The sequence below is a fragment of the Mollisia scopiformis genome (assembly GCF_001500285.1).
Source record: "Mollisia scopiformis unplaced genomic scaffold LY89scaffold_24, whole genome shotgun sequence".
Classification (NCBI taxonomy): Eukaryota; Fungi; Ascomycota; class Leotiomycetes; order Helotiales; family Mollisiaceae; genus Mollisia; species Mollisia scopiformis.
Window position 1 is genome coordinate 107,101 of NW_017263604.1, and position 26,908 is coordinate 134,008.

General features: G+C 45.5%; 14 protein-coding genes across 14 annotated transcripts; 7 read left to right on the top strand and 7 right to left on the bottom strand.

Annotated features, from left to right (window-relative positions):
* Positions 1–366: 366 nt before the first annotated feature.
* On the bottom strand, positions 367–864 carry LY89DRAFT_688989 (uncharacterized protein). The gene is made up of 2 exons (XM_018215824.1): positions 829–864; positions 367–778 (listed from the first exon to the last, which is right to left on the bottom strand). Exon 2 carries the CDS (start codon positions 766–768, stop codon positions 376–378), a length of 393 nt encoding a protein of 130 aa, XP_018065381.1. The 5' UTR covers positions 769–778; positions 829–864; the 3' UTR covers positions 367–375.
* A 520-nt stretch (positions 865–1,384) lies between these two features.
* LY89DRAFT_235309 (uncharacterized protein) lies at positions 1,385–2,174 on the bottom strand. The gene has a single exon (XM_018206057.1). The coding sequence runs from the start codon at positions 2,005–2,007 to the stop codon at positions 1,513–1,515; it is 495 nt and encodes a 164-aa protein (XP_018065382.1). The 5' UTR covers positions 2,008–2,174; the 3' UTR covers positions 1,385–1,512.
* A 634-nt stretch (positions 2,175–2,808) lies between these two features.
* On the top strand, positions 2,809–4,949 carry LY89DRAFT_739243 (HET-domain-containing protein; the record flags this gene model as incomplete). Its single annotated transcript, XM_018220445.1, has 2 exons — positions 2,809–2,947; positions 3,004–4,949. The coding sequence occupies 2 exons, from the start codon at positions 2,809–2,811 to the stop codon at positions 4,947–4,949; spliced, it is 2,085 nt and encodes a 694-aa protein (XP_018065383.1).
* A 415-nt stretch (positions 4,950–5,364) lies between these two features.
* LY89DRAFT_594970 (uncharacterized protein) lies at positions 5,365–6,146 on the bottom strand (the record flags this gene model as incomplete). Its single annotated transcript, XM_018209834.1, has 2 exons — positions 5,365–5,666; positions 5,732–6,146. 2 exons carry the CDS (start codon positions 6,144–6,146, stop codon positions 5,365–5,367), a joined length of 717 nt encoding a protein of 238 aa, XP_018065384.1.
* Positions 6,147–7,474: 1,328 nt separating this feature from the next.
* LY89DRAFT_739245 (uncharacterized protein) lies at positions 7,475–7,981 on the top strand (the record flags this gene model as incomplete). The annotated part of the gene is made up of 1 exon (XM_018220446.1): positions 7,475–7,981. One exon carries the CDS (start codon positions 7,475–7,477, stop codon positions 7,979–7,981), a length of 507 nt encoding a protein of 168 aa, XP_018065385.1.
* Positions 7,982–8,338: 357 nt separating this feature from the next.
* Positions 8,339–9,694, bottom strand: LY89DRAFT_739246 (NAD(P)-binding protein; the record flags this gene model as incomplete). Its single annotated transcript, XM_018220447.1, has 7 exons — positions 8,339–8,459; positions 8,509–8,792; positions 8,851–8,957; positions 9,015–9,213; positions 9,264–9,370; positions 9,420–9,595; positions 9,651–9,694. 7 exons carry the CDS (start codon positions 9,692–9,694, stop codon positions 8,339–8,341), a joined length of 1,038 nt encoding a protein of 345 aa, XP_018065386.1.
* A 633-nt stretch (positions 9,695–10,327) lies between these two features.
* LY89DRAFT_654671 (general substrate transporter) lies at positions 10,328–12,276 on the bottom strand. The gene is made up of 4 exons (XM_018212312.1): positions 11,974–12,276; positions 11,503–11,925; positions 11,039–11,448; positions 10,328–10,986 (listed from the first exon to the last, which is right to left on the bottom strand). Exons 1-4 carry the CDS (start codon positions 12,038–12,040, stop codon positions 10,333–10,335), a joined length of 1,554 nt encoding a protein of 517 aa, XP_018065387.1. The 5' UTR covers positions 12,041–12,276; the 3' UTR covers positions 10,328–10,332.
* Positions 12,277–12,857: 581 nt separating this feature from the next.
* LY89DRAFT_722903 (putative TIM barrel metal-dependent hydrolase) lies at positions 12,858–13,691 on the top strand (the record flags this gene model as incomplete). The annotated part of the gene is made up of 1 exon (XM_018218767.1): positions 12,858–13,691. One exon carries the CDS (start codon positions 12,858–12,860, stop codon positions 13,689–13,691), a length of 834 nt encoding a protein of 277 aa, XP_018065388.1.
* Positions 13,692–14,448: 757 nt separating this feature from the next.
* Positions 14,449–15,727, top strand: LY89DRAFT_722904 (mitochondrial tricarboxylate transporter; the record flags this gene model as incomplete). Its single annotated transcript, XM_018218768.1, has 4 exons — positions 14,449–14,727; positions 14,789–15,378; positions 15,430–15,583; positions 15,635–15,727. The coding sequence occupies exons 1-4, from the start codon at positions 14,647–14,649 to the stop codon at positions 15,725–15,727; spliced, it is 918 nt and encodes a 305-aa protein (XP_018065389.1). The 5' UTR covers positions 14,449–14,646.
* A 35-nt stretch (positions 15,728–15,762) lies between these two features.
* On the bottom strand, positions 15,763–18,048 carry LY89DRAFT_700358 (C6 transcription factor; the record flags this gene model as incomplete). The annotated part of the gene is made up of 6 exons (XM_018217115.1): positions 15,763–16,094; positions 16,144–16,454; positions 16,498–16,810; positions 16,863–17,336; positions 17,388–17,469; positions 17,521–18,048. The coding sequence occupies 6 exons, from the start codon at positions 18,046–18,048 to the stop codon at positions 15,763–15,765; spliced, it is 2,040 nt and encodes a 679-aa protein (XP_018065390.1).
* A 383-nt stretch (positions 18,049–18,431) lies between these two features.
* LY89DRAFT_786692 (uncharacterized protein) lies at positions 18,432–20,428 on the bottom strand (the record flags this gene model as incomplete). The annotated part of the gene is made up of 6 exons (XM_018223009.1): positions 18,432–18,738; positions 18,812–18,942; positions 19,217–19,763; positions 19,868–19,941; positions 19,992–20,236; positions 20,296–20,428. 6 exons carry the CDS (start codon positions 20,426–20,428, stop codon positions 18,432–18,434), a joined length of 1,437 nt encoding a protein of 478 aa, XP_018065391.1.
* Positions 20,429–20,896: 468 nt separating this feature from the next.
* On the top strand, positions 20,897–23,071 carry LY89DRAFT_786693 (isoaspartyl dipeptidase-like protein). The gene is made up of 4 exons (XM_018223010.1): positions 20,897–21,681; positions 21,734–21,974; positions 22,024–22,279; positions 22,330–23,071. The coding sequence occupies exons 1-4, from the start codon at positions 21,209–21,211 to the stop codon at positions 22,839–22,841; spliced, it is 1,482 nt and encodes a 493-aa protein (XP_018065392.1). The 5' UTR covers positions 20,897–21,208; the 3' UTR covers positions 22,842–23,071.
* Positions 23,072–23,474: 403 nt separating this feature from the next.
* On the top strand, positions 23,475–24,459 carry LY89DRAFT_710240 (uncharacterized protein). Its single transcript, XM_018217813.1, has 3 exons — positions 23,475–23,963; positions 24,018–24,110; positions 24,158–24,459. The coding sequence occupies exons 1-3, from the start codon at positions 23,495–23,497 to the stop codon at positions 24,337–24,339; spliced, it is 744 nt and encodes a 247-aa protein (XP_018065393.1). The 5' UTR covers positions 23,475–23,494; the 3' UTR covers positions 24,340–24,459.
* A 158-nt stretch (positions 24,460–24,617) lies between these two features.
* Positions 24,618–26,661, top strand: LY89DRAFT_786695 (Nucleotidylyl transferase). Its single transcript, XM_018223011.1, has 7 exons — positions 24,618–25,069; positions 25,207–25,254; positions 25,355–25,508; positions 25,619–25,711; positions 25,770–25,793; positions 25,840–25,964; positions 26,075–26,661. Exons 1-7 carry the CDS (start codon positions 24,887–24,889, stop codon positions 26,258–26,260), a joined length of 813 nt encoding a protein of 270 aa, XP_018065394.1. The 5' UTR covers positions 24,618–24,886; the 3' UTR covers positions 26,261–26,661.
* Positions 26,662–26,908: the final 247 nt, after the last annotated feature.

Consider the following 26,908-nt stretch of genomic DNA (forward strand, 5'->3'; position numbering starts at 1 on the left):
AATCTCGAAGGCGATAGCATATACTAGCACAGCGGGGGAGAAAATACCACCGATAAAATATAAGAACCATGCATCGTATGAGCGAGTGGGATGTTGCCAGAATAATAATCGGCGGACATTGCATGCCTAATTCAAGAAAGCCACGAGGTAACCATCGTTGGAGCATGAACACCTGGATTTCACGGAGCTCACCGCTCATCGGCTCCCTGGCTAAACCAATCGTAAGATTCTTGAAATGTCTCGAGAGTTTGAATTAGTTTCACGATGATTCCCTAGTCTTGGTATTAGATGATGTTTTTGACTTGAAATAGAGAAAAGCTAGGATGAAATATGTTTTTGGATGCTAAAAGCCAGAGCAAGTGTATTTCTTGGTTGTCAGTCTGACTCGGAGACCTGCAGAGACCTATTCTCAACATGATGCAGCTTGCATTCTCTATAGGTGACCTGGACTCCAAGCGTGACCGATATGTTATGTCCAAACAATACCAATAGCATGATAAACATAGTAATCTCAGCAAAACTCCAACCGGACCAAAAACCTTCCCCGGGATCGGTCTGTCTGCGGTGTTTGCCGAAAACCCCAGTCCCAGGAACTGCGAGAACGCCTGTTATGAAGAGTATGCCGTCCAAAAGTCCATTGAGGATAGGGATCGGGAAAATTTGCCAGCAAAGTACGCGTATTGGCTCGTCTACTGCAATCCGAAGATAGACAAAGAGATAGAAAAGTAACAAACGGAGAACAGAAATGCTTCCGTATATTACCGGCATATATGCCAACCTAAACAAGAAACTTAGTGGCTTCAAATCTGTTTGCGTCAATACGCTCACCAATGCGGAAGCCCAAAATTTTCTTCAGGGCCCAGTGTTGGCGGCCTAAATATGTACACCAAAATAACCAACGGTAAGACTGATAATATCCATATGGTATTAGCGAATATTCGCACTTGAGCCGATGCATTTGACTGAATGTTGTAGGAATACACTCGGCTGACAGAGCATTGAGAGAAGTCCAGGTCGTTATCCTGTTAACCGTGAGAACGCTTCAACAATAGAGCCTGAGATATTTCGAGGAAAGCACTTACTACTGCTCGACGAATCTCGTCAGAAGACAGTATCTGTTCGCCGTATCCGTTCTCTAGGAGACTTCTTTGGCTGCTCTCATCGTTTATATCCTGGCTCTTGCTTTCGTGTCAGCAATTCCTGAAGTCAATCGAAAGGTTTCATACCTTGCTTGTGTGAATTATCTGCTCAAGCATAATATCCGGCGTTGTACAATCGACATAACCTTCGACATGACTCGAATCGTTATCTATAGGTGTTTCTCCCGCCCCATGATCAAAGTCAGAAACTGATTGACCTTGACGCCAAGGGGCACGAAATCGCGACAGTAAAAGCTGTTCTCTATATGCTCTAGCCAGCGGCCCATCATCATCCTGAGCATCATCCGTCCATTGCAACAACGTTTCAAACTCTAGATTATGTTCAAGGTACTCATCAGGTACCACGGGCTTCCTATTTCGTTTCGTCGATATTGCGAAGCCGCCAGTAGCCTGCCATGACAAAAACCAGATTGAGCAATGAGAGAAGAAGTAAAACAATGCTCAAGATAATAGCGAAGGATCGATTTTCTCCCCTTATCTCTATAATTGTGACTATAGGCATGATCGGTGAGAGTATTCCCAGACAGAAGAGGGAAACCAATGATACCAGCCTGTAGCCATCTTGTAATGTGTCTGGATTCAAGGCTTTCACACCACCGCCGTTCTTCCCGGCACATAATATTGGCAATGAATCAAAGGTGGTTGCGCCATATAGACATAGTATACCGGGCGCCCAGCTCCAGTCGTCGGTAGACGTGGACCATATCAGGAGTGACATCGCGCTTAACCAAATTTTTAGAGTGTGCATGGTGTCGGCGATGTGATTCCAATATGTATAAGCAGCGTCATTGATACATCCGATGTCACGGCCAGCAGTTTCGTCGTCCTCATATCCAAGAGCTTCCATGATAGGCTGCTATTCCGATGCAAGAAATTAATGCCAATAATTATAAGGTGCAAATAAAGGCTATGAAACCCACTTCAAAAGGATGTGAATGACGATAGGAAAAGAGGAAGATTGGGAAGCGTGGGGGTAGAAGTTGGAAGCAGCATGTCAATCGCGGCAATAGGCTGTTCTAAAGGAGGGGGATATTTAACTAGGCTACCTTCTCGCGCCCTACAGTAACGCTTACATGGTGAGGCAGAATCGCCCCTCCACCGGGGTAAAAAGAGGCCGATTTTGACACGCGAGAAAAAGGTACCCAACACCTTATATCTCAACCTTCTACCTTTCAAAGTCCCTAAGACCTTTAGAAAACTTTCGAGAATAGCCAGTGAACAATTAGATAAATTGATAATCAATCACTGATTATTTCATGTTACCCCGGTCGAGAGATCGCCCTGAGACGGCGTCTCAGCCGATGCGACAACCCTTGTCACTTAAAGGATTTCCCAACATCCAATCCTTGACTCAAGATCGCGGCATCTGGTCCATTTCCTCCACAATGCTTGTCCCGTAATCTCCAAAACAACAAACCAACACAGTCAAACCATGGACTTGTGTTCCTCATGCAGAAAATTCAATATCCAGAGCTTTGCCAGGCCTCGAAATAGAAGACTTCAACAACAAGGCTACCGGCTAGCCAATGTCCGGCAAGCAGTCGCGTCAGGCTGCGGGTTTTGCTCAGTATTGATGAATTACCTAGAAGAGCAAGCAAAGTCGGCGGAAGAAAGAACTAAGGGAAACCCTCTATGGGTTCATTTTGAGATGTTTCGGTCGGGTGACGAGGAGGCCACACTCGATGATGGGTTGAAGATAGACCGGCTTAAGGTGGGGATTGGAACTCGAGAGTACTTCTTTCCGTCTACGGTGGATGATTTCGTATTTCATGTGGCTGCAGACCCAGGTAAGTGGCCATTGAAGCGCCTAGGTGCCAGTACCATATTTAACTAGTCTGGACAGGAAGTTGTGCCGCAATTAATGGGGATGTCGTCGGAAGATATTACGGCGGAAAAAGCGTCTCTGATGAGCGCCTCCAGGGAGTTAGAAATTGGTTAGATAGATGTTTGAAGCATCCTGGATGCTGCAAAATTCTGTCGGGAACAGAGGACATCGACGCCCGTGATGCTCCACTGCCAACTCGCTGCATCGAAATTAAAGGAGGCAAGATCGTGCTCCAAGAGACTAGTGATCTGAGAGGCACATACGTCACGCTTAGCCATCGCTGGAATTCAAGCACCGAGCTATGCATCACTACGATGTCTAATCTTGCTGATCGGCAAAAAGAGGTGGATGTTTCTTGTCTTTCGAAAATCTTTCAAGATGCTATTTCAGTCACCCGAGGACTTGGCGTCCGTTATCTATGGATTGACTCTCTATGCATCATCCAGAAAGGAGATAACTACGATGACTGGAACAGAGAATCTTTTAAAATGGCTCAATACTATCAAAGATCTATCTTGACATTGGCAGCTACTTCCGGCTCAGTCGAAGAAGGACTATGTCCGACTAAAAGCTACGATATCCGACGAATTGTGCGCCTCCCTTATCGAGACAAGTCTGGAGTGCAACGTGGCTACTTTTATCTCTATCCTGAGCGGAATCTCAGCAAAGTATACAGAGAAACAATTCGGAGCAGTGAGCTACTTCAACGCGGATGGGTATTTCAAGAATGGCTCCTTAGCAGAAGGATAGTTTGTTTCACTCCCTTCGGAACACTGATTGAATGCCAATCTCGAGACCCAAGAAATATTTGTGGCGAATCATTGAAAATCGAAATCGCGAGAGATGATCCTCTCCCCCTGATTCTCAAACGTCTCTTCGATTTCGATAGCTCAAACATTTCCGATCTCTGGTACACCGTTGTCGAAGTCTATTCTGCGCTAAGTCTCACGAATCCAGCCCAGGATAGGATCAAAGCACTTTCTGGTATTGCGTTGGAATATGGTCGAGCTATGAAAAAGAGTCATGCAACTTCGAGGAAATTACCCTCTTCTTCCAACTTAGCTGCCACTGGTGAGTATGCATGTGGTCTATGGCCCGACGACTTACACGTTGGCCTTTTGTGGCAGCATAAGAATCCATGCAGCATCAACCAACGGATCGAAGGAGCGCCAACATGGTCTTGGGCCTCAATAACTGGGCGAGTTTCCTGGAATCGCCTTACTGAGGGAAGAAGCAATACAACGCCGGCATGCACATTCATCAAACTGATTACTCCAAATAGCGTGGAGCTTTCTTTGTCTGGAACTCGAGGAGATGCATCTGAGATGTATTCTGATGAGCCCGATGCTCCATTGCTGTCCGCAACTTCCTCGACTAATGAATGCCTTACTGGCACCATCTTCAGCGTGAACAACATGATAAATGCGCACTTGGTATTACGAGGCCACTTGCAACGTATTCTCATCGAAGGAAATTTTCACAACTTAGACGACTTACGGGATCTACCCGAGAAGTACGATCCCTTAGGTGGCGTAGACGATTTCCGGAAATACTACAGCAGGAAAACAAAAACATCTTCACCGCCTCAGATTCCAACAATCCGTTTCGTCTGTCTCCCCTCCCTACAGCCCGATAACAATGACATCGAGCGCCTCACACCATCGTCAAAAAGTCTAAAAGAAATAAGTGGCTGGGCTTCCTTCGAACATCCTGATTTCCAAACCCTATACTGGTTACACGAAAATGAATGTCAGATTTTGGCTCTCCATGCCTCGACCATGGGGTGGAACCAAGGCGGCTTTCAGTTTGGGTATGTGGTTCCTTGGCATGCCGCTTTTAATGTGCTGTTTTTGCAGTGTGTTAAGTGGAGGAGGTTTCAGAGGGTAGGGGTTGGGGTTTTGTTTGGAAAAGAGGCAGAGAGGAGGTTTCGTGAAGGGGAAGAGCGGGAGATTGTGATTGTGTGAGCATTGTGTGACGACGTATGGCCAACGGTGGATACACCGTTAGGAATTTCAAAGTGGAGGAGTAATGAATTTGACATTGCTTTCCCGATAGATCAACTCCGGCCTATTTTATGATTAGTCTTTGGAGAATGGCTTCAAGGTGTCAGGTGAGCCGAGGGTGATTAGCGCCTGAGCAAGAGCAGCAAGCTTACTAACCCCATATGGCACTCGAGAAAGGGAAAATTGTTTCATGTTGTACAAGATATTTCTGCAGTAAACGGGAATTTTTATGTAATTAGCCATAATAGCACTAGCTAGCACCTTTGGGTTGAGATTGATTTTGAAATGGCTTGAATTGTCTCCTCTTCCTTGGACATTCATTTCATGGCTTTTCCACCAGGTTTACTACTAGCTGGCCTTCGCATAATGTACCTATTCAATTATGAGCAACTTCGAGGTCTTCATGTTTCACTAATACGCACTGTATATTGGGCAACAGCCTCCTTTCCAACTCTTTCCACTCTTCGCTTGGATTCTCAATAGCCATGCTCGTCTTATCCACCGTAATGACATCGATAACAGAGAATCCATAATGCTCATACAGCGGTTTTCCTACTTGTGTTGCTTCTGTAAAAGACTCAAGACCCATCTCATCAGCCCACTTCAAACCCCATTCCACAAGCATGCCGCCCACACCTTTTCGTTGAAAGGTTGGCATAGTGGCCGAAATGTTGAGATCTTGGAACAAATTTGTGAGCATTCATTTCTCGAGATTTCCAAAGAGGGGAAAACGGAGAACATACAAAGATGTGGTTTATTGTACATGGTCGGTTTGTGAGACACGCATTGCGTGTAAAACTTCGTCGCGAAGTTCCTCCCCTCCCCTTCAGGCCACCAAGTAGCAATCGGAGGATCTTCCGGGAGCTCATATGGGTTTGTTTCGTGGAGGTTCCAATTAGCGCATGCTGTCATCTTGCCAGTACCTAGCTCGTTGATTTTGACCCAGCGGCTGCTTGCATCTCCCGAGTGTATCTCAAATAGACCTTGCGAACAAGCTGCCTTCGCTATGGTACGATGTTCCGGCCCGTCGGATTTAAGATAGAACATGATTCGCAGGAAGGGATTCAAGGGATGTTCAAATGCATCCCATATGACGCGCGTGATCTCGTCGAAGTCCTCTCTTGATTTTACCTCTGAAAGTTTGAACTTTGAGTCCATTGCTGATGTCGTTCTATCCATGGTTACAATTGTATAATCATGAACAAAACCAAGGGAGCTGAATATAAGCATTTACTGGTTGAAAATTACCTCCATAGATAAATTCGGGTACAGAGGACGCACCGCTTGCTATCGATATAGTGATCCATCGTAGAATGAGAGATGTCTGTATATTTCAGTTGTTGAAACACAAAATGAACTGCCGACATGTACCAACTGCCATCGTCAGCCCTTTATGCACTGCTGCACGGCATGGTGCCGAATACCAACATCAGGGTGGAAAGTTGGATTGCTATTTAACCGATGGACTAGTAGTTTCGAAGATCCTGTCAGCACCCTTGCCACATTTTGTCTAGGTACACATCATTCCAATTACAACACCAATTAGACCAATATTCAGCAGCTTCCAACATTTTGTGGCATGCTAACTTCAGTGACTTGCTCTCATGATATCACTTCCAATAGTTAATTTCAGGATTGGTACTCAGGTGCGTTGATCAACACTGATAATGAAACAAAAGAATTTTTCGATATGCCGCTGCCTCCGTCACGAGCTTCAACGTATCCCTGTGGGCGTTTGACACGGGTTAATCAAGAGCGGTTAGACAGAGCGAGGGCCTATTGTATTCGTTATTCCGTCTTGGAGGCAGATTTAAGGGCGTACTCTGGGTCTCGGTGAAGCGCAGCGCGTTCTTTCCGAGGTAAACAGAGAGCTATGAGATTTTTTTGTGGGTTTTTGGTGAATAGGAGGGTTAAGCGAGATTAAGCGAGAGGGGAGTGGTGAGGACAGTTTTAACGATATCGCGAAAGCATAATTCCTTTGAATGGCCGACGAGTAGTAAATGGCTTATTCGAAAAATAATCTACCATGATTCCAAATAATAATCCAAAAAATTGTTCGCTGAATATCGAGATTTCTCCTCTGGAGCGATATATAATCCTCGCTTCTAGTATTTGCTAAACGTGCCACACCGTACTCGGGCTAACAACTGGCATAGTATAAAGTATATTATTAGTGAACATGTCTACTGCGACAGACCCGGTACATCTGAAATTTGATGAGACTGTAAGGTACTAAGTGGGGACCCATTCCTGTCATCGTGATCCTTTCGATTATTCATATCAATGTCACCCGGCAGTAACATCATGATTAATGATATGTGAGCGGAAGATAGATAATATTGAGAGTCTATGATTAATGGATAATCATATTCCATCCATTCTTGCTGCCACTTGCATTGCTTTTATATGTGCCGTCTCCGTACTGTGACTTCTAAGCAAACCAACCCTTTCGCACCAGCTGAAGCCCCTATATCACCAATATCAGAATGCCAATCACAGTGCACCGACACCACGGCCCTTGGGATCAATCGACCCGCAAGATACGACCTCTGAAATACCTCGAGGACTACATCTCCGAAGTCACTTCTGATTTCCGCCTACTCTATCCCAACACAAAATACTACAGCCCCGACGCAATCTTCCACGACAACGCCGCCACGTTCCACGGCGCAAATGATATCAAGGCGATGATGAAACTGGTGTTCGGAAAATTTGAAAAAGCTAGCATGGAGCCCCGATATCTTCAAGTTATTGATGAAACGGAGGGAGAAAAGGCTCTCTATACTGTCATTGGAGAATTGATGGTTAGCTATTACATTAAGGGTGATGCGGAGCCGGTGCTGGCTCCTCGTCTTATGGTTTTTACGATTATGAATGGAACGGACTCAGAGGCGTATGATGGGCTTGTGTTTTCGGAGGTGTATCTTTCATGGAATGTGGGAATCGTCAAGGATGAGGTCGCTCGGCGTGCAAATCTGCGTCATGAAAATTGAGGGCTTCGGAGAGAGAATTGATGAGCTGAGGTGAAGTGCTTTACAAGGTGTATTTGTGCAGAATAAAATGCTGGTAACGAGAACTTTGAGATAATTTCAAATTGATCAAGTCTCTTACGTGACTGTTTTAACATTGACGTCCGCCGTAAACGCGCATTTCGAAGGCCAGTCATCATAGCTTAATATCTTTCGATCATTGCAAAAAGTTTTTCCTTTTGTACCGCAGAAAAAAATAGTCTCAAATGAAAGACAGGGTAGTTAAACGCGAGGTACTTTGAGTACCATAGAATCTACAGCGCCCTCCATACAACCAGAAGCCGCCAATGACTTCTACGAGACCTCGAAACAGAAGCTGTCCTACGCTGATACATTTTGAGAGATGATATTGAAATCCTCCACAATTGAATCTGCAAATATTCCAATAGGTACCTCAGGTCTCCAACCCAGCTCCCTGCTCTTGATCCCTTTAATGCGTGAACTACATCTCAGTCAGTGATGCTGTTCATAAATCAAAATCTACAACCTACTTAGACCCCCAAATCACTTCAACCATTCCAGCATTGAGAAACGGAATACCCAAGCTCTCGACAAAAGTCTCGGGAGACAACTGCTTCAGCTCCGCCGAAGCGAAAAGACCCTGCGAATGTCCAGCACGAGCTATTGCTTGTGAGATGATTTTCCACGTCGTTTCTCCAGCTTCTACAAAGTAATATCCTTTTCTACCTGAGTCGATGGGTTGCTTCTGGAGAAACTTCTGGAGAATCACGTCGTACAGCCTCGCAGCATCTGAGATATGAATAATAGTCCATATCTAAAAGTATTATCAACCACGAGCCACATGATATTGAATACATTTGATTGAGTCTTACACCGTGTCCATCACCAAGGACTACCGCTTGCTTAAACCCAAGCGACAAATTTATCAGCGCAGGTATCTGCAACGATTGCTTATGAATCGGCCCATTACCAATTCCATCTAAATATCCAAAGTTCAGTTCGAAACCTTTGCTTTGAAAATGAGGGTGTCACTTACATATAATTGGTGGATTCACAATGTAAGTCTTTACACCGAATCTCAATCCTGCTTCTGTGATACCGATATCGACTTTTCTCAGCAGCCAGTCATCCTGAGTCTCTTTTTCCCAGCTGAAAATGTCGTCTTTGTCGGTTCGTATGCCGAGGAATGATTTGCCAGTGATTGGATGATCTCCGAAGTTTAAGGTCCCAGATGTCTGTAAATGCTGTCAGTATATGTTCTTGGTCAGAGAATATGTACTCGTACATGGATGTAATGAACATCAGTTCCGGTGCTGGCTCTGCGTTGAGCCAAACCTTCTACCAAAGCGAGACAAGAAGGAAGATCCATCGCAGATGCACAACTGATAACGACTACGAGGAACTATTAGTAACATAGATTGCGAATGTAAGAGACACCAACGGTCGTGTTCACTGGCTGAAGCTTTGATCAGGTCGAGCTGATCGAGGCCTTTGAACAGTATTGACTCTACACCGAGATTTCGGATGATATCTGCATGCTCAGAGGATCTGACCAGTGCTGAAATCCTAACATCATCATGGTTGGACTTGAGTATCTGAGCTAATACAGCACCTCCACTGAAACGAGTTAGCGAGATGTAGGTTACGCAAAGACTCGAATTGCATCACTGACATGTAACCAGAAGCGCCGGTAAGGAGTACTTTCGTGATTGCCATTGTGTTGAAAGTGATGAAGATTGTAGTTAAATTTGTTGTACAGGAACTGTTGAGAAGCTTGTATACTGAGGGAGTGGTCTTGGTTCTGCTCGAAAAAACTCATGGGCGCCTATCATTATTTGAAGCTTGCTGGTATTTCTTATCTCACTCAAACTCTGCACTCAAGTATCTCATCTAATCAATCCGACGGGTAGTTCTTGTACCACTATGCTTGCCGCATTACATTTCTTGATATTTCATCACCCATGTGACTGGCAAGCTGAGCCGAAGATTAGTGATCGCCGGCCGCCTAGATGTTTGTAATCAGATGAACATGCGTTTTTGATATTATCATCATACCAGACTACGGCTAGGCTTTAATGAGCTGCGACTTTCGTCGTTCAGTCCGGTGGTCTTTGATGGTTATAGCCTGAGCTCGATGAACGACTCGAAAGCTTGAAATCCATCATCGGATGGTAGCCAATCTAATCTTAGGCATTACCTTATCTTGTAGAATTTACACTACCTAGCACAATATATCCAAGAGACGAAGGCCATAGCTGTCACCGAGGCTGTTGAATTTTGATTGGGAGTAGTGAATATACCTCGCTTAATTTTCAGAGGCTGGTTTCCCCGTGTCTACGAAATTTCAGTGCTGACTACACTTTTCCAATCTCTGTAGCAGTGCTCTTCTCCTTAACCCCATCTACAAACTTTTCTCCAGTGGGTAATTGCGTCAAATCTACCCTCGCTTTCCACCCCATCCACCAACGTCCAGCAAAAAGCTCTTCCATTCTTTCCAACGGCACACCCTTCGTCTCCGGAGCCCAGAGACCCAGAATCACAAACCCAATAAAGCAAATCAAAGCCCAAAAGACATACGCGCCCCAAACATTGAAACTAACAAACATGTTCGGCGTCACCCGAACAACTGCAAATTGGAAGAACCAATGTAAAGCCATATTACTCGCGTAACAAACACTGCGGATTCGAGTCGGGAAGATTTCTGTTCCGTAGAGATACTGAACTGTGCAAAGTCCGATGGACCATCCCACCGCGTAGATAAATACCGAGGCAATAGCTGCCTCAGAAGCGGACTTGTAATGGGAGGAAACGAAGATTGACATGTAGATGGCCATCCAGACGTGAGTGATGCATTGGAGGCCGATGCCCGTGAGCATGCATCTGCGTCGTCCGAATACGTCGATCAATCCCCAAGTGAAAATGAGGGTAAAGACAAGCTTTACGATGCCGTAGGCTCCGGATGTGATTAAAGATGTATTGCCGCCGGTAACGCCAGCATACACAAAGATCTATTAAAACTCAGCAGCTATATTCAAGTCAAGTGAAAGTTTCAGCACTTACTTGAGGAATATAGTAAGTAATCCCATTTCCTCCGCTCCATTGAGCAACCGTTTGCATGAAGATAGCGAGCAGGAATCGTTCTCGATAGGTGGAAATTGTGGCGATCTCCTTGATGATCGTCCATACTGGAACATGTGAAAGAGTTTGCTGCTTCGCTCTAATCTGCTCTTGGATCTCTTCATATTCATAAGAGAGCTCAAAGTCATTCTTTCCAGTCCGACGTAGCCGAGAAAGTGCGTGCAATGCCTCATCACCGCGGTCTTTCGATGCGAGCCATCGTGGGGTGTCTGACAGGAAGAACGATCCGATGAATGCGATGCCGACAGGAATCAGAGGAATTGCTTGTACAAGACGATATTGCGTTGGAGTGGCAGGCATCTTGGCACTTGCGGCATAGTTGATGAAAAAGCCTGGTCCACCAAGTCAGTCTGAGAATGCACTCATAAAACGATCATATTTCTTACCTAACGATAGGAATGAGAGTAGCAAGACCATATAGATGCTAACAATCATCCCTCTCGACCTAGCAGGTGCCACTTCAGAAAGATACAGAGGAGCAACGACAGTCAAACCACCAGCACCCAAACCTCCCCATATTCTCGCGAAGAGCATAAAGCCGATAATGCCAGAAGAAAAGATCTGCATCAAGATACCACTACCCCACAAAACAACGAAGAACCGCCAGCATCGCAGACGTCCAAATCGGTCAGTGAGCATGAGCGCAAGTATTGAACCAAATGCAGCGCCGAGTACCCCGAATGAGGTGATGTTTGCTTGGCGATTTGCTAGTCCTGATGCGTTGTTCTTCCATTGGGAGGCGTTGAGATCGTAATCATTTTTGAAAGATTTCAATCCTATCGAAGCGCTGAATCCGTCTTCGTCGTAACCTGGCAAAGTCAGATATCCAGAACTCTAGGTGGAAGGTTGAGATTTACCTTTAGGTATTCCACCAGAGGCAATAACGATAATTGTAAAGACATAGTAATAGTTAATGTCGAGCATTTTGAATTCCGGGACCTGAAGAATAACCGCAAGTTGTAATTCTGAGGATGTGGAGAATTGAAATGGGCACGGTTTTGGACTTTTATGTTGGATGAAGCGGGGTCGAGCTCATACCCCACGAAAGAGGTTCTGTGGAGCTTGTGGAGGAGGACGCCTCTTGCTCCAGATAATCAATATCTCCTGATTTCCCAAGACGAACAATCGAAAACGCCACAATGTGCGAGGCTCCGTTGTACTACGAGCAGTGGGGATAGTTCAAGAAGTTGAGCGAGCTGGTTGTGGGTTCTTATTTTAGTGCGCTGTGGCGGATTGTTGGTTGTGATCTGCACTGCAGACAAGCATGGGTTAGGCTCGGTCAACTTCCGAACGAAAGTGGAGAGGACTTGGCATTATTATCTTTTTGTCCCACAAGACTTCGGTCTCAATAATTTTCAGCAGATTTTGAAATTGATACGGGTGGGTAAATCCGAAGGTAAGCCGGTGCATCGAAGCAACGATGAAAGTGGGAGCATCAAGTAGTCTTGATTTTTCAAAATGGCATTTCTTTCCTGAACACTCGATGTATTCCTCTTTTCTTCGATGTCTATCTAGATGTGTTATTGTTTGATCAATCACGAAGGTGATCCTATTCAGCATGTTGTCCTTCAGTCTCAATCATATCACAACCTTTTTTTCAAGCCTTCTTCGACGGTGTTTCTTCCACCTGCCTAGAATTTCCTGGCGTCACTCACTGCACAATTTCGAGAGATTTCAGATACAGCCATCACCGAAACATAACCTCCTTCGAAAGATCCCACCAAAGTCATGGGATAGCCACATGCACATCATAGACCCTATCCAGTACCCATTATCCCCCGATGCCCAATACGTTCCCCAATCTCACCTCCTCTCCGAAGCTTTAAGATTCGAATCCAGTGTTGGCATACAAAACATTGTCCTAGTCCAACCCTCGATTTACGGCTTTGACAACAGCTGCATGCTCAACGCTCTCCGCCAACTTGGTCCTCATCGAGCACGCGCCGTAGTAGCTTTCGACCCAGCCACAACGACAATTTTGACGTTGGAGGAGTGGCACAAACTTGGAGTTCGAGGGGTCAGAGTTAATTTACAATCTGTCGGCAAAAAATTGGGAATGGAAGAACTGGCTTCCATCTTGGAACAGTATGCAAACCTCATCCGACAATTTGATTGGGTTTTACAGCTGTACGTATCTCTTGATACAGTTGCGGGGCTTGCAGAGATCATACCGAAATTAGGGTTAAAAGTATGCTTGGATCATTTTGGACATCCTTCTATGTCTTTTTCCGCCGAGAAAGTCTTGAATTCTGGCAGACTAGACCCCTACTCGCTCCCAGGTTTCAATTCTTTGATCGAGTTGTTGCAAGAAGAGCAGATATACGTCAAGATGTCGGCTCCATATAGGATTAGTAGATTGGTGGGGGATGAAGACATCGAGATAGTTGCAAAGGAGCTTCTGAGAGTGGCAGGAAAGAAGCGGGTAGTGTTCGCCACGGATTGGCCTCATACACGGTTTGAAGGGCTTGATATTAGACCGTTCATGGAGCAAGTTATAGAGTGGTGCCATGGAGACAAGGTTCTGCTTGAGAGAGTGTTTAGAGGCAATGCTGAAGATTTGTGGGGAGTGAGGTAATGAGGAATTGAAACGAGAAGGCTTGTGGCCAGGTACAATTAGGACTAGACACTTCTGTGAGTTCCACCTCTCCGCGCAGTACATTGCTTTTTTGGAGTTTGTAAGCTTCGATTTTTTTTCTGGCTCTATCCATTCCTGCAGATGAGCGTAATTTATACATAATTATACTGCAGAACATTAATAGTAAACATGTTTGCTGACATGGGAATGTTGATGATCAGGTACAATCCACTTGCATGGGCGCCCTTTATTTACCTCCCCCTCCGTCCTCGCTTATCCTCGCTTCCGACCAAAAAATCATTACAAGCTCGTGTTATCAAGAGGGGGAAAAAAAACAAAACGCCAGGGCACACAGTACCGAAGTACTGCGTGCCCGGGCGCCCAAGCGCATAGCATTGTTCGCGGTGGCGGACGGAATGGCGTATTAAGTTATCGAGGTTGTTTTCTTCAGAGGAGGAAAGGTGGCGAGTCACCGTCAAACCCGGTCAGTCGTTTGGCCCCTTGGGGGCCTAACCGGGCTTGATACCAGATAAATGCTTATTAGAATCTATATCGTTAAAATAGATGACGCTAAGGGTGTGATATGATTAGCTGGTGAATCTAGAGCCTTGTGGCATTGACCCGTTCTCACTACCTGACAATGACTTTTGTATTCGCTTACAACTCCAAAATCTTAAGGAAAGGACAATGTCCGCAAAAATCTGCTATGTGCAAAAGTGGAGGGTTCGGCCAACTTCCGAGCCCATTAATTCTAGATACAGCTGAAAAAAACAAGTGCAGTACGTACGGGAAATTCTAGGCAAGATAGGATCTGGTTCCGCCAATTTCCGACACGGAGAAGACACCGCAGTGCTCTAAGCGCTTTCCTGCATACAAGATAGAGTGTTGTGTGAAGTATCAAAACTGCCATTTACAAAAGAGCGACTGTATCGCCGGTCCTTTTAGAGAAAGGAGAATGGCAGGCAACGAAAAACCAAACGCAGCGACCAAAATAATAGCAGGGGGTTTCGCAGGAGCATCAGAAACCATTATTACGGTACGTCCCCCATCATATACACGCTTCCCATCTTCTTAGCTCGCCAGCTCACCAGAATTAGTACCCCGCAGAGTTCATCAAAACTCGCCGCCAACTCCCGCAACATGCTCACGGCAGTATATCTTCCATCGCCGTTATTCAAAGCACCTATCGCACCTTTGGATGGACAGGTTTCTACTCAGGCTGTGGAGCATTGGCAATGAGCAATACACTGAAGAGTGGCATTCGTTTCTTTTCATTCGAGACCTCGAGAGACCTTTTGGATAAACTCTTCCATACACAGCAAGGTCAGAGAAGTCCCTGGGTGAACGTGCTCTCTGGACTTAGTGCCGGGGTGGTGGAGGTTTTATTGGTCGTGACACCTGGAGAAGCTTTGAAGACAAGACTTATTAAGGATTCTGGACCCAAGGGCCAGAGGGTTCTGTCAGGAAGAGGAGTTTTTGGTGCTATGACGCATATCGTGCAGAGGGACGGTATTTCAACGTTATGGAAAGGCGCGATTCCAGTCATGAGTAAACAAGCTACCAATTCCGCAGTAAGGATCTCGACTTTTGGAGCAATGCAAGAACAAGTGGCAAAGCGCTGGCCAAGATGGGAGGGTCAAGTTGTGACGACACTCACGATTGGAGCCATAAGCGGGGTGGTGACAGTGTACGTCGTTCTCCCTGGAATTGGTTTGCCTTTCGACTAAATTGGCAACAGGTATGCTTCGATGCCATTTGATAATATGAAGACTCGCATGCAAGGCTCATGTAACGAGTACAGCGGTATGGTAGATTGCGCCAGGAAGTCGTTGATGATGGAAGGTGTCGGTGTCTTCTGGAGAGGTACGACACCAAGATTAGTGAGATTGACGGTAAGACTCCAATGTGTTCAACGACCGCTGTTAGACTAATGATATTTGTAGCTTTCTAGCGGTATAACATTTACTGTTTATGATCAAGTCGTCCGAGTCTTGAGAGCAGCTCAGCAACCCCATACGGAGATGCACCTCGCATGAGTTGGCGCTTATATGACGAAATTCCGGAGTCATGGTCACTGGGATTCTTGGGTAGAAGTATAATTCCAGTCTTGAAAGGAGCCGAATGTTGGGTCCATTGGATGCAGATTAGAGAAAGCTTCAAGTGTTTCTGGCGACACTTCGAAGTTCTCAAGAGCAAGATCTTGCAGCAGCTGAGGATCGACAGGTTCGTTTGAACCTGACGGTAGATAGAATGTTTCGGACCCATTGTCTTCATACACAGCATTGATGATTTGTGCTACATCTTCTTGCGACTCCTTTGTGGATGTAGATATTCGTGAGCTCGATAAATCTATACCCAGTTTCGATAATGCTTCCGTTATCAATTGCAAAGAGCTTCCAATGACTACACAGAGGGTTAGCAAACCACCAAGTGACAAAGAAATTTTACATGCCTGGATTGTAAGAGGTGATTCGCTCGAGAGACTGTATACAGAACGCAAGTCGGTTCATGGCTTGTTCATCGGGAGATGCAGCTGCTTGGATTTGTAAGAGAAACATAGAAGCCGCAGTATATACACTATAGGATAGTGACAGAATGCAGTATCCGTATCCAAAGGTTCTGGAAAAGAGATCAAAAATTGCAATTATGGTCGTTGCTGACGAAACACATTCGACAAGATGGTTCGGATCAGGAGCTTGTTGCTTCGACCTGTGAGAGAGCATGGGACGATAAAGTAGGATCTTGAAAGTGTGATACAAACAACTGAAAATGTTAGTATTTCTTTTGACCGAAACTTGCGGCTTACTTGAGAGTAACTATATGACTCGGTGGACAGTGTGGCGGCAGTGCTTTGGCTTCGATTTGGAGAAAGTTTGGTAAGTCGTTCCACCAGACTTTCAGGTTCTCTCCTTCCTTTAGCACACAATCCCGAATATCAGCTTCAGTATTTCTTCCCAGCGGATCGTACATATTAATTAGGATTCGGTTGAAGATCTCCGAAAGGCGGCACATTCTGGTGAAGCATGATATCGAGTGGGCTTGTGTTGGAGGATATTCCACATTGTCAGGATAAACAATACCGTGAGGTGTCCAAAGCTCGGTTTCTGCGGAGTCATCAACTGCAGATAAGTTAGCTATCTCTAGGAATTCCAGGTATTGACGGGAACTTGCGCATGATTTGCGGAGGGCTGATACTTGAGTGCTGAAGGGTGGGCGATCGTCCAAGGTACAGACTGATTATCTTATCCCAGAAAAAGCAACTCCAGAAAAGTCGATGGCGAATCTCAATATCTTCATCTGATAGTCGTACACTTCCGGCATATTTCTGTCCATCGATACATATACCCATGTCTTCAATCAGTCGAAACGCCATACCACTGTAGAGCCATGCTTGTGTTCTGTTGCCTGCACTGCATTCTTGGGCACTGAGCAAGAGCAATGTTTGAACAGTTGGGACACTGCTATGTCCTTGGGTCAAGTCTTCAAATACTAAAGTACGCGCCTGTCGAGAGAATAGTTGGCCATTCTCATACGGTGCGAGCAAGTGTGAAATTTGTTGATCGTTCTTGCACCAGCGCACTGAATGTGAGGGCATAGCGTTGAGTAGGGTATGGGAATAATATGGTCCGAGGACTTCCATGTCTCCTAAATACCACCAGTCAATAACTGTCTTATACTGAATAGGCTATGACCTACGTGTGAATGCTGGTCGATACACAAAATTGAACAGTGGTTGAATCCAACACCAATGAGCTTTCAGTAGATATTGGAAAGGTTCCTGCACAGGCAATTGATGAGCTTAGAGCTACACGATGACCAAAATACGTACTGGAGTCTCTGCTAGGGTTTCCAAAGCGCGTTGCTCCCAAGCATTTCTCACGAGCCTTTCTCTTCGTCCAATGCTCTCAGCAGTCAAATCTGACTTGTCCGAAGATGCAGAATCGAATGGCCCATTATCCGTTGACGTTGGAAGCTGAAAGAAGCTCGTTGTCCCGTGGTACGTTATTGCTCCCTTGTCATCGACCTTGAGCCCTTTGAAGGTTTCTGCTCGATCAGATGAAGACTTCTCATCAGGTGACCATGGATGCAAAGATGACAACGAATCTTTCGTCCCATTTTGCTTACTATCCAGCTGCTGGAACTGTGACAATCGCGCTTCCAAATCTTTCACTTTGTTCTCGAGCCTCTCGGTATATGAAAGTGTTGGCGATAATTTGTACATGCAAGTATCATTGCGAACGGTGCAGCGTCGACAACTTGGCTGCTCCCCTCCGCATCTCACCTTCCTCTTTCGACATTGGTCACAAGAGAAAGCACTCTTCTTGGTGGCTTTGGCTGAGTGGGATGCTGAAGACATGAATGGTGATGTATTGTTGTCGTTTATGGCTTTATAAGTTTTGAGTTGGGAGGAAGGTCTAGGTGCATTTCCGCCAAGAAGCCCCACTTTCTCACCCCGCTACTTACCCGCTGCAGAGTGGAGAGTCCGCAAATCTGCTTTACTTCAGGGTAATTAGAAAAGACAATGTCAATTACTTATGTAAGGAAAGTATTACGAAAGATGTGCTATGGAGCTTGTAGAAAAAGACTCTTTTCACTTCAGATATTCTCTATTTCTTCGACTTTCCATTTTCCTAAGTGTTAAACTGGAGACAGTACATTATGCAGTACATTATGAATATGTTAAACCAGGACGTACTACAGATAGTGGTGGAAACGGGTAGATTCAGCTTCATCGCCATTTCAGACCTCACTCTGGCACCTGCTGCAAGTACATTTTCCAGCCAGATATGGCTCAAGAGCAATCTGCCTGTCTCGCTTCGGCATCTTATAGCTGACGTACGTGATAAAGACCTCCTCCCCAGCTTTGATATCCCTAGACGCATACCAGGTCTTGAAAGTGTTCCTGCCCATAGTTGCACTGTCGACATGAAGCATGGGATCGCAGCTGTGGTTCAGGAAATTGTACGGTGACATGCAAGACACAGTATCGATAGAGTCGCGATTGGAGTTTGAATAATGAAAGGCCCAATTGTCGCGCATACGGTGCCTAGAATTATAGTCAGCAATTGGCGTTTTTCATCATTTCAGATCACTCGGATCCAAAGACTATGCAGACGTACCAAATGATGTTCAGAACCCAGAAATCGTAATCGAGGTTCGCAATGACATCGACTCCTAAGGTTTGAACAACTTTGATAGGAGCTAAGACTTGTGCTTCAAAACTCAACAACTGGCCTTTGGCGTAGCCATACTGAGCCGACAATTTAGCCAGGAAAGAATTGTCGAGGATGGCCGCTTTGTTGAAGACGGATGGCTAAAATTCGAAGCCAGACTAGATCCGAAAATGGTGACAATTCAACATCGAGCGTGGTTGCTTCTTTTGCCCTTTGGTGATATTTGCCAATTTTCTTCCCGCACATGGGTTTGTGGTACAAGGCATCAGCCATTCCAGCGCAGTAACCGGAACAGAAGCGATAGTAGAGCGGGCAGCATTTCAGGTTGAAGGGATCAGAGTCCGGTCCTACCTTCTTCAGAAGCACTCCACAGTTGTAACAGTAGTCAGAGGTAGTTTGCGTCAAGAGGCGAATGTGGGCATAAGTATTCCTGGCAGTGACTCCAAGAGGACCAGGAGATTGCAGAACAACTTCGTTTCTCTTGACATCCTTCCTGACAAAAATTCCAAGGTTCGTTGTGTGTGCGTTCAAAAGATTATTACCGATTGTTGACTTCTTGACTTCCAGTAATCCGTTCGAAACTTCTTCAAGATCTTTGTTGACTTGAAGTATCAATTCTGGTGGACGAACTAGGAACTTCTTCGGGATCCAAGGATAGAGAACCATCCGAACAGCACCACATGCTTGGTTCTTTCGGAGACTTGCTTCGAATGCCAGTCCAGGCTGTAAGACTTGTGATCCTGCGGTTGCCTCAATGGCGTCATATCTAGTATTCAGTCTATGAACCCAATTCGAGAAGCTTACATCTGAAGGGTAAAGTCGTAGCGGTTCTGCGCATAATTTCTTGGCATCGTGAACGGCGCCGATATAGCAAAGGGCGCTGAGTAAAATGTCGTGTCTGCCGTGAGAATTGTCAGCATAGGGCTCTCGTGAGATAGACATCAGCAGAAGTTTCAGACATCATAAGTTCGTTGCATGGAGTGATATGCAAATTCTACTTACGTTTCGTAAGGAGATTTTCGCAAATCGATCTGAAGAAGTTTGCGGCATAGCTCAGCTGGTGTTGTCCAGAGAATCTGTATCATAGTCAATGCATATTCCGGGCTTGTAGAACATGTATGTATACCAAATTTGGGTCGCCCATCCACCGCGACATGCCGTATTGAATCCATCCCAAACTTCCAATGCTTGAGGTCTCACTTTCTGTCAAAACAAGCTTGAACAGGAGCAAAGATTTATAGGCGTCTCCAGCAGCTAGCTCTGGGAATCCAAGCGATATGAAGCATATTGCTCTATTCTTCCACTTTACTGGATCGTAGGGAAAGTCTGTGACTGCTGTCGTATACTTCTGGAGTTTGATGCGGTTGACATCTAGTTCCTGCAGAAAAATTCAGTACAAACAGCTATATATTACTCACCAGTGGGCTTACTTGGTCCGAAGGTTGTTTCCATTAGAGGTAAACTGGTTGGACGGAGGGCTTCCAATCCTTCAGTGTCCAGTTGTGATCTATTTTGCATGGCAGATGATAACAGGAAATGGAAGAAGATCAGTGAGATAGGCATTGAAGGTTTTGTTTGAATTTCATCTTGAAATCATGCAAGTTGCCGCTAGGGAAGCTGTGGCCAATACATCTACCTTGAAGATGCAGCTAACCTCATTGCACGTGATTCATTGATAGCTTTGTCAAGCTTGTTTTCTCCTCGAATCAGCAAGAGCGACGTTAGAATCATGAGTACCGTAAACTAACATTGCTACCTTCTGTATCAAAGTAGGAAACAGCGTTCCAAAGCAATTGTTGAATCAAGTACCTGCCACTGTCACGTGGCAGTTAATAGTCTTGCAATGCTGATTTCGACCATTTGTAATAATGAGGTGGTATTGAACACAAAGTTAACCTGAAGAAGAAATTGATAGGCACGAATGCACGTCTTACGTGCAGGACAAGACGAAGTGACAACTTTAGGCAAAGGAGGGTTACACCCAAGAACCACGTACCCCGCATTTTAGAATCTCAGCAAACAACCACAACAATACGAACCATTACGAAGAAACTACTCGTCTTGCCCACGAGATCATAGTGATTTTAATATTGTATCATCATACAGCGCGTATGATGTGCTCATAATTCGTATTCCTGAGGGCGGGGTTTTGGTCTCCATTGTTGTCTTGGCTTGTACTAATCAACCATCCAGACATACCTACTCATTTGAAGGACGAACGATAACTCGAATCCACGCCTAGTCCGATCACCCATCTAAGCACATAAATAGATATATATTCGCCAGAGGCTCCAAAAGTGTTCTCTTACCTCGTAACAGTCGTCAAATCAACACCTCTCGACCATGGCACCATCCAGGACCGATGAGCCCCTCCCCAGCTTTACTCAAGCAAACAACGAACCATATCACGGTCCACCCCGAAACATCAAAAACATCGACGCCATCGAATTCTCCGCATCTCTCCAACCCAAGAACTACAACATCCTAGGCACTCATCCTGATTCCCGGATCCTCTTCCTAGACGTCAACATCCTCGACTCGAGCGGCCGTGATCCGTATCGAGGCGATGTACTCATCGAAAGAGAGCGGATCACCAGAGTTGGTACGGTGCTGAATGTTGAAGAACTGAAACGTGATCCGAAGGTCAGAGTCTTTCATGGGAGAGGGAGGACGTTGATGAGTGGGTTGGGAGATGCGCATACGCATTTTACGTGGAATGGTGGGGATTTGAATCGGCTTGGGGAGTTGGGGGTTGAGGAGCATACTTTGCTTACAGCACGAAGCGCTCAGTGTTATCTCGACTCGGGGTATACTATGTAAGTGTCTATTACTGTAAGCAAAAGAGAAGGCTGATGGTGATGAAATAAGGTGTTTTGGAGCAGCATCAGCGAAGGATAGATTGGATATTGTGATTCGAGATGCTATTAACGCGGGAGATATCCCAGGTCCGAGGTATCTTGCTAATGGGAAGGAGATTGCACGACGGGATGGTGATCTTGTTCCGGGAATCACCGCTTATGCTGATGGACCAGATGAGATGAGAGAAGTGATCCGACATCATGTTGATATTGGCGTTGATCAGATCAAGCTGAGTATGAGCGGCGAAGAAGTATGTTCCCTTTTCTTTCCAAAATTCAAACTAATAATTGTCTGTGAAGATCACAGAAATTCGCTCGGCACAAGATTGCTATTTCTCTGATGAGGAGACGGCAGCCTGTGTAGACGAAGCCCATGGACTTGGCAAAAGACTTTGTGCTCACGCCCGAGCTCGCGACTCTGTAAAGATGTGCGTCCGACACGGTGTAGATGTGATCTACCATGCATCATACATCGATGAAGAAGGAATGGACATGCTAGAGAAGCAAAAAGACAAACACGTTGTAGCACCAGGGATTAATTGGCTCATTGCTACTCGTAAACCTTCCTCGTCTCTCTGGCCTCTAAGGTGTGCTAAGAAACAATAGTCCACGACGCAGCAGCGTTCGGTTACCCAAACGAGAAAGCTCAACAAGTAGGTTACCAAAAAGAATACGATGCCTCCATCCGTGGTCTCCGTGAGATGCACCGCCGCGGAATCACGGTTCTTCCCGGAGGTGACTATGGCTTCGCATGGACACCTCACGGAACATATGCTCGTGATCTCTCCCATTTCGTCAATCTGCTAGGCTTCACGCCCATGGAAGCCATCATTGCAGCAACAGCGGGTGTAGCAAAACTCTTTATGCGAGAAAATGAGTTGGGAAAAATCAAAGAGGGATTTTTTGCAGATTCTATATTGGTGGATGGTGACCCGTTGGAGGATATTGGGTGTTTGCAGGATCATGATAGGTTGAACGTTATTGTGATTAATGGACGAGTTCATAAGGCGGGTAGGGAAGAGTACGTTGCCCCACCGATTGCAGGACAGGATGGAGGTGTGCACCCGATTGTGCCGAACTTTCCGGAGGTGAAGAGGGAGATGCAGAAGAACTATTGAGGAGACGAAGAAAGGAGTAAGACAGTCTGTGTGTTTATGGGATTCCGGGGAGATTGAAGATTGATGAACTTCTCTGTCTAATAATGTATGCCTGTTCTATTATCGAATTTCGACTAGGCACACTGCAGCCATTTCTGGATGTTCAAGCTGAGTGAGGACATTTAGCACAGCTCATTGTTCCAATTCCAGATTCAACTTCAAGGTAGCTAGAATGTCGATCCTTCTTGGACAGATATGACAGCCACAAAGGCAACAAGTTGTTCAGGCCTGGACTTCAGCAACTGATAACAAGAGGTGAAAATAGGTTTCATTTACAATATGAAGAAAAAACAACAGCAATTAAACAGAGTTTCTCGGTGCAGAATTCTATCATGCAAAATGCATGCTTGACACTTGCCATCCACGCCTTGAAGTTGCAGGCATTGACACTGGTTGCAAAGGATACTAATTATGACCAATGTGATTTAAGAATGAAGCCAAGGCCGTGAAGTATGCTTTGATATATCATCGAACGTTGTGAAGAGAAGACCGTCAATCTGCATCAAAGTTCACTCTGGCTGCCAGCCGGTTAAATCTCGGCAAAATCGTTACCACATCTCAATTACGAAGCTCACAGCTCCATCTCTTTCCACATCCCGATTTCACCAGCAACAATGCATCTCTCACCACTCTCCGCCTTGCTTCTTCTCCCAGCGGCTCTCGCGACGCATCTCCGTATCTCAGTGCCCTCCACGCCACTACTCCAACAGCCATCCACTCTTCCGCCCTCTACACATGCAACACTCATCACACTTTCGCACCACTACTCCGCTCCTCTCACCGTATCCAACGCCTTCGAGTTCCGAAATGTATCGTCAGGCAGCTATCTTCTCGATGTCCACTGCCATACCCACTTCTTCGCACCTCTACGAGTCGATGTTCACGAAGGGCTGAAATTGAAGAGCGATGGATCTGGAGTGGATGACATTGCGGAAGTGATGGCTTGGGGAACGTTCCGAGGTAACGAGTGGGGGAACAAAGGAGAAGCTGTTGTTGTGAAAGAGGTTGAGGGAAAGGTTGGGGTTTGGGGATTCGAGGTTCCTGCGAGGGTTGTGAAGGATTATTATATTGAAAGGGCTGGATGTGAGTCTCCTGTCTGTTGCCAGATTCTGATGAGCACTCACTAACGAATTACAGTCTCCCCATTGTCACTGCTCCAGAACCCGATGATCTTGATTGCAGGATTTAGTATGATTCTTGTATTCGGCATGCCGTATATTATGGATAACAGTATGTTCCCCATTGCTAAATTTCTACAATACTGACAAAATCTACAGTGGATCCTGAGATGAAGGCAGAATTTGAAGAACGACAGAAATCATCTCCTCTTTCCGGCGGCGCTCAAGCAAATCCTCTACAAAGCTTCGATCCTGCAGCCTGGTTGGCTGGGGCTCCTAGTGCCGGTACGAAGGAGAAAAGGGATGACAGGGCTCCTGCTGAAAGAGGAGTGACGAGGTGATGACTCGTGGTGACGATCAATTGTATAGATAGCTGGAATGTAAATTGAGCATTACACTACAACACATAATTACATGGTTCAAGCGGATTGTCTATACCAAATAATAGAGAATGATTGATTATGTTCCTAGGCAAGAGAATCATAGCAATCCTCTATCTTGAAATTGTGAAATAAAAGCCAAGAACGCGTAATGATTTTCCGCATCCGCCTCGCCGAGATCTCGCTGGAACGGATAGCGCCGCGGCACGCTACTCCACCTTGTTCTTCTCAAAGATACGAGTAACTCCCACTACTGCAGTGAGCAACTTCAATTCACAACTCCATGCCATATCCTTAACCATTCAACAACTCATCTTTACAGTCGCTTGTCTCATTATTCTTACATTATTCTTTGTAAGGGCCCATTCCCTTAGCCTGAGTCCACCGCATCTGATACGACAAAGCGATTCCAAGGCTATAGATTCGTCACCCCGCTCCCCACCTCCCGATCTCTATCGCAGACTCTCGAAAGAAACGATTCCCAGCAAAGTCGCACGATATTTCCAGAATGGCTTCCGACATTTCAGCTCAAGCCGCTGCTCCGCCGTCCTCCGAGAATGCTTTCCCTTCGCATCGCCTTACTTTGCGACAACGCTATCCTGAGAAAACGCCTCTTGTGCTGGTGGCTTGCGGATCTTTCTCTCCAATAACTTATCTTCATTTGAGGATGTTCGAAATGGCGTCAGACTATGTGCGTAATATCTCCCCTCCATTTCGTTGTTTGGAGCCCAATCTGCTATTGCAGTATACCCCCGATATTGAGTTGGCAATTATCATACTTTCCACCTTCTGCCAAGAATATGATGCTAATACCATGCTCTTCTACAGGCTAGATTCAATACCGAATTCGAAATTATGGGTGGATATCTCTCACCTGTGCGTACCCACCTCTCAACCTTCACCCTTGCTCCCCGCAAAGCCTCCCTCCACTCGAACCATTCTTGACAAGTCATACTGACTTCGATGACTTCTACAGGTCGGAGATGCATACAAGAAGGCTGGCCTTGCCGCGGCGACACACAGACTCCGGATGTGTGAATTGGCTGTAGAATCATCGGAGTTTATAATGGTTGATCACTGGGAAGCCAAGAATAGTTCATACATACCTACGGCTCTGGTGCTAGATCACTGTATGTATAATCCAGCCTTGGTATTTTATACTGTCTCCAGAGCCGAAGTTTTTATGGGTTGAGCTCTTCGGCTCATATAACTCTTTCGAAAGCAGAGGCTAATTCGATAGTCAACCATGAGATTAATGAGGTCCTCGGGGGAGCAGAAAAGCCAGATGGGACCAGAGTACCTATACGGATTGTACTCTTAGCTGGAGCAGACCGTAAGTTATCTCCTGTGCTTTGTAATCGAAATTGTACTAATTCTTCTGTTTTACTTAGTTGTCCAAACTATGTCTACACCAGGTAAGTGACGTCTATCCGTTCTGAGACTATGCTAATTGGCTATAAGGTGTATGGAGCATTGACGATTTGGATCACATTCTTAAAGTCTACGGCGCTTTCATCGTGGAACGACAAGGGACCGATATCGACGATGCGCTCTCAAGTCTTGAGGCTTATAGAAATAATATCTACGTAAGCATATTCCTATAACACATCTCTAGTTTTGATGAGCAACCTAGCACCCATTTCCTGCTACTCACGCAACGAAGATTCTACAATGATAATTCACTAACACTCCCCAGGTGATCAAACAAATCATACAAAACGACGTCAGCTCGACCAAGATCAGACTCTTCCTACGAAGGGAACTGAGCATCAGGTACCTGGTCCCCTCAGCAGTCGTCGAATATATCGAGGCAAACGATCTATACAAGGCGGAAGGCGTACCACAAATAGAAGACAAAGGGAAAGGGAAAGCAGTCGGTTAAATACCCAGCGAATTATTGTTATTTGTTTTTTAGAGTAAGATACCTAGACAGGAATAGCGAACGCAAGGTCTCGTCTCTTGCTTGGGCTTCGTGGCCAGAAATGCTCGAGATTTTGAAGCCTGCAACGGTGACGGATTTTTTCGGTGTTTGATGAGCTTGCTGCAATCTCCCACTTTATAAGAGATTGGTTCGCATTGCTCGTGGGGTGCTTTGTCGGCCTGGGGTGGATCGGGAGTTGCTTAGATAGTGAAGGGTCGAGTTGCGACGTGTGTTTGAAGCGAGTGTAAAGGGGGCGAGACAAGCGCGATTCAATTTACGATTTGGATTAGAGCGTAATAAAGCAATCACAAGGATCTTTACAGGCAAGAAATTTTCAAATTTTCGGGAACTCCGGAGGAGGGTTTTAAATATGGATAATTTGTTGGTTTTGTTTCCAACTATTTGCAACTGCGTCTTCTCTTCTTGCCTCGTCTCGTTTTTTGCTACTTGTTGCCGCAGTAGTCCTGCTATACTACCCTGCAGCATGTTTCTATGCCTGGTTACAAGCCATTTGTGTCGTTTTCATGATCGGCAGCGTTCAAAATTTGATAATATTTGTCATAATAGGTTTCCAGAGCATCACAATGAAGGCCTGTTTACTTGCAACGA